Here is a 5,174-nt window from a genome sequence, read left to right as displayed (position 1 = left end):
AGCCGCTAGACCATATGGGATTTGACAGCCCTATATATGCATGATGGCCGATAATGAAAAGGTGTGTGTTTTTGTGCATTTCTCAGCCCAAAAAAGGGCTCAATATTCCCAAACATTTTAGATACTGCATGTTCTAAAAACTGAGAATGTTTTTGGAACATGTTTACCAGTCACCATTGAGGAGTTCTGTGCGCAATAAAATATTTTTGTGTTTTGGTCATTTCTGACAAAGACCATGAACCCAAGATGTCACAAACAACCTTTCATTCAATCTAATCAGAATGCTAAGTGAAACATGCTTTTCGATAAGAATGCATCACATAGGGAAAATCAACAACTCTGGGTTGTTTCATGGGACAGTTATAAGTTAAATTATATTACCAGGAGCATTTTTAAATCTGATAAAATTTTTATGATTTAAAAATCATCTAATCCGGCCTTTGGTTGTTGTTTTTGCAAGTCTCTTCCCGTCTGTCCATCCTACGATTTCCCATATGGTCATGTCTGCCATGCCCTTCAACACTTGTAATGAAAGAATTGCGTAAAGTTCATTACGATGTCGGCACAATGGTATGGTTGGAACAAAAAAATGGGCGCTGAACATTCTTTAAAATTGTTCATAATGGTTGTAAATGTAAATGTAAAATCTATATAGCGCTTTTCAAGTCACTGAAGACTTTAGTGCCAGACTTCTATGAGGGAAAACCAGCTATACATCTAGACAAAATGTTGTCGAAACAATATATGTAAACCCCCAACAGTTTCAGCCTCAATATTTTGTGTCCACAGTGTTTTATTGAGGAAAGCGAGCCCAGTATTACAGCTCACCAGTGTCCTAGTGCACTGATTACACAGAATGATGTCAACACATAACTGGTATTGCCATTTCTCGGCCACAGCTAAGCCATGCCTATTTCACCATGTCTATGGTCATAATGTGTGCGCAAATTGTTTAGGGTCAATTACATTATTTAACCTAAATGAAATATATTTAAATCATGTCTCTATCGCTCCATCGTCCCTCTATTTGTTGCAAAAAAATCAGGGAGCTTTATCTGTAACGGGAGCTACTTTCTTTTCCCTCTGAAACATGAAAGACAGATTGCGTGAAAAGTTAAAGTTGCCCCAAGCAAAGAATGCGAAGGAATTTCCCTGCACGGAGAACATATTTAACCAGCCTTTAAGCAGTCAGGAATGCTTTGTGGTGTCTTTGCCAAAAGAAGGAGGTGGGGGATATGTTAATAATGTAGGCTACTGCCATACCAAAAATGGTAATATAGTTACGTTTGCTTTGTGGCGCGCATCTGGAAGTGCTTAAGTCCACTGAATAAAGGCACCAGTGAGACAGAAATAGACTATTCTCTTCACAGAATTGCAGGCTGCCCACACCTTCAGATTCTCATGCAAAGAAGGTGCTGTTATTATAAACAGTGATGCGTTTCAAACGGATGTCCATACACAGTTCCTGTCAAACTACGTCATAATGAGAAAGGAAAAGGATGACGTCAATAAAATGAATTTGAACTCTACATCAAACAGGAAAAGCACTTACAATCGTGAAAAGGAAAAGACTGTCGACAAATAACTACATCTTTCGAGGCAGTCAAAACTGTTTTTGACGGAAATGATTTCAACGGATGTCAAAGACAAACAAGAGGGAAAACGGGAGAAGGAAAAGTGCCATTGAGGGGGGATCCATTTGAGAGTGCGAGACAGGGGAGGGAAAAAAGCCCACAGTTTAGACAGGGCGGAGCTTATAACTTGGATGGAAAAAGGCCGAGAAACATTCCTGGCATAGTTTGGGAACTGTTCAGCAGGCAGCTCCGGGACGACGTCAGCTTCCCAGCAGAGTATAAAAGCCGGAGGGTGCCGGAGCTCAGCAGACGAAACCCAGAGCTTCACTGAGCTGAGCTTGGAACTTCAGAGCCCAGGAGCCAATACAGCAAGACTTGCAAGAGGGAATACTTGGACTGGAACAAATCAGAATTGCTCGACTTTAATTTTTTTTTCTGGGACCTGGATTCCTCTATGCGATAATTTTTCTTTCAAGATGATGATGATTTTTGTTGTCGTAACATTCCTGGGGAGCATCAACTTGGTGAGTTCATCATTTTATTAATCCTATGTAAAGGGACAATTGCCTATTCAGTCATAACTGATTGTTATGTTCTTTGGCAGGTTGTCTCCTCTTGCCCCTTTGTGTGCGAGTGTCCACTAGCGATGCCCAAGTGCTCACCTGGCGTCAGCCTGGTTCTGGATAGTTGTGGCTGTTGCAAGGTCTGCGCCAAGCAATTGAATGAGGACTGCAGCCTGACCGAACCCTGCGACCACACTAAAGGGTTGGAGTGTAACTTTGGAGCCATCTCAGCTTCTGCTACCACGAGGGGCATATGCCGAGGTATGCTTCTTAACCGCAAGGTGATCACTTACCTGGTGGTGGCATGCTTGGAAGAATGACATTTTCCCTCTCGATTACAGCCAAGTTCGAAGGCAGACCTTGCGAGTACAGCAGTCGAATCTACCAGAACGGCGAAAGCTTCCAGCCCAACTGTAAACACCAGTGCACATGCATAGACGGCGCTGTGGGATGTGTCCCGTTGTGTCCCCGAGAGTTGTCCTTGCCCAACATGGGTTGCCCTAACCCGAGACTGGTCAAGGTTCCCGGCCACTGCTGCCTAGAGTGGAACTGTGATGATGGCAAGGACATTGACACTTTGGAGAAGATCTTTGGTAAAGACAAGACAGTGGATGAGCAGGAACAAGACCTCACAAAGAAGAATGAGCTGATCGCCATCGTCAAGGGCAGGCTCAAATCGCTGGCTGGTAAGAAACGTGCTTTTACTTCACTGTGCTGAAGATAGGAATTGGGCTTTTGCTAACTAATCTTTTTTCCCCATCACAGCCTACAGACCACAAACTGAGATTCAAATATTTGACAGCCAGAAATGCATTATCCAGACCACGCCATGGTCTCCATGCTCCAAGAGCTGCGGGAGGGGTATCTCCACCAGAGTCACCAACAACAACAGCGAGTGCAAGCTGGTCAAGGAGACCCGGATCTGCGAAGTCCGACCATGCACACAGTCTCCTTATTCTAGTCTTAAGGTAAGCATCACAGAACGGTCCACTATGACAGAGGTCGGCAACACAAAATAAACAGGGACACTAAAGAAATCTGTCTGAACATACAGCCAATTAAAATCTACATAATAAGGAAACACATGCTTAAATACTACTTAGTGGTGATAAGAGGCTACAATTGCAAATGAGTGTGATAAATGAGTCTGCAAACAAAATGCAGCCTCCTTAAATAGGGTAAGAGCTATTGATAAAGTAAAGTATGAAACAATTCATTTTCTTTGTTATGTTCTAAATTGAGCTACACAGAATTGAATGTATCCCCCGAATAATCTCAAAAGCAGTGGACACCAATTCCTTTAAAGCAGAGAGCTAGTGTTTGTTCCTGATTGGAGCAAAGGGCTACCATTTTGATTTGCACTTCCAAAATAACAATTTATGTTACTACTTTGTTGTTTTCATTACCAGGTTGCAATTATCAGACCACTAAAAGATAATTTCAATTAGAAATCCAATTAACTAGAAAATCACAATGACCCATCACTGGTGATCTCATTTCAAAACCTGCCTGTAGGCTATTTAGATGTGCGTGGGGGGCTTCCTGTTGTCCGGGGGCACATGGTTGGAGACCTTTGAACTAAAAGGCAAAATAAGTTCATGCAAGTTGAAGTAGTTTAGAAAATTGGGTTGTCAATACTTCAAATTAATATGAGAAGACAAATGCGGAAGAAAAAGCATAGGGGATCAAATCAAAATGAACCAAATCAACCACTTAGCTAATGCATGTGATTATTTTATATGGAACTGTAACCACATTTTATAGTACTATGCCATGTGGTTAAAATAGAAAATGTGAAAATCTGGAAAATATCAAAGAGATAAATATATAAGAAGGATTTAGGGAGCTATTAGGGCGACGCTAGGGAACCAGACGCATCTCAATACCTACTTGCCGACGACCCCGACTTTCGCACTTCGCACAGTTCCGGGATTACACGCTTAGCTAATGCTTTGTTTCCCCCTTTTCTTTGCAGAAAGGAAAGAAATGCAGCAGAACCAAAAAGTCCAGCCAGCCCATCAAGTTCATCTACGCCGGCTGCTACAGCCTGAAAAAATACCGACCCAAGTTCTGCGGTGCTTGCGTGGACGGTCGCTGCTGCAGCCCCCACGACGCCAGAACCATCCGGGTTAAGTTCCGTTGCGAGGACGGCGAAACCTTCAACAAAAACATGATGATGATCGAATCCTGCAAGTGCACCTACGACTGCCCCCACGCTAACGAAGCTTCATACCCGTTCTACCGCCTCTCCAACGACATCCACAAATTCAAAGACTGAATCTCGAAGATACCCTGATGAAACCGGGAGGCGAAGGGGTGTAAACGAGGGCTCCAAACTACCAGCTTCTGTTGTAACAAAATTCCTGTGGAATTGAATGCTTACACCAGGAGGACATTACAAAGTGCACTGTTAGCTGTGAATACAACAGCGCTCTTTACTGAGCTTCATATTAAGGGAGCGCCAATGCTAGCTTCGTGACGGAGCAAAGTGTAATTAACATTTGTAAATTTCTGTAATTCGTCGATATCAATCCACTGTGTATATTTCGATCTCTCGGATATGACCAAGACTGTAGACTCGCGTGCGCATAAGAATGAGCACGCATAATCGTTAAGAAGCATCCCAGGATGGACCCTCTCGACTTTGATTATCGAGTGTGCGGTTTCACGACTTCCTGACGTGGGCATTATCGTTCATGTTTTGCGGCAGCTAGCGTAGTCCCTTCGTGAGAAGACAAAACGAAACATGTCGAATGATGGAAGAATGAATGTTTGTTTTAGTATTGTTAATAAAATGGATTTATTTATGAAATATGATCGCTTTGTTGTGTCTGAACTACTACACAAACCATCACAACCTCAGCAGTGTTTGCAGAGAAATAGCTACTGTTGGCCCAATCTGCGGATCCCACAAATTCTCAGCCACCCGAGCTGACGTGTTACATAACATCCCCTTTGAGGCGCTCTGCTGACTTTCTACTGCTGCGGAATGCTAGTCCCAAACAAGTTCTGTTTTTTTTTTAAATATGAGACCAAA

At 42.8% G+C, this 5,174-nt stretch overlaps 1 protein-coding gene across 1 annotated transcript; it reads left to right on the top strand.

Moving 5' to 3' along the window:
- Positions 1-1,853: 1,853 nt before the first annotated feature.
- Positions 1,854-4,949, top strand: ccn1 (cellular communication network factor 1). Its single transcript, XM_088349936.1, has 5 exons — positions 1,854-2,098; positions 2,179-2,398; positions 2,479-2,823; positions 2,903-3,105; positions 4,113-4,949. Exons 1-5 carry the CDS (start codon positions 2,051-2,053, stop codon positions 4,413-4,415), a joined length of 1,119 nt encoding a protein of 372 aa, XP_088206062.1. The 5' UTR covers positions 1,854-2,050; the 3' UTR covers positions 4,416-4,949.
- The last annotated feature ends 225 nt before the right edge of the window (positions 4,950-5,174 follow it).

The sequence above is a fragment of the Urocampus carinirostris genome, chromosome 12 (genome assembly GCF_059441175.1).
Source record: "Urocampus carinirostris isolate Australia breed hairy pipefish chromosome 12, RoL_Ucar_1.0, whole genome shotgun sequence".
Lineage (NCBI taxonomy): Eukaryota > Metazoa > Chordata > Actinopteri > Syngnathiformes > Syngnathidae > Urocampus > Urocampus carinirostris.
This window is presented reverse-complemented; position numbering and strand designations above follow the sequence as displayed.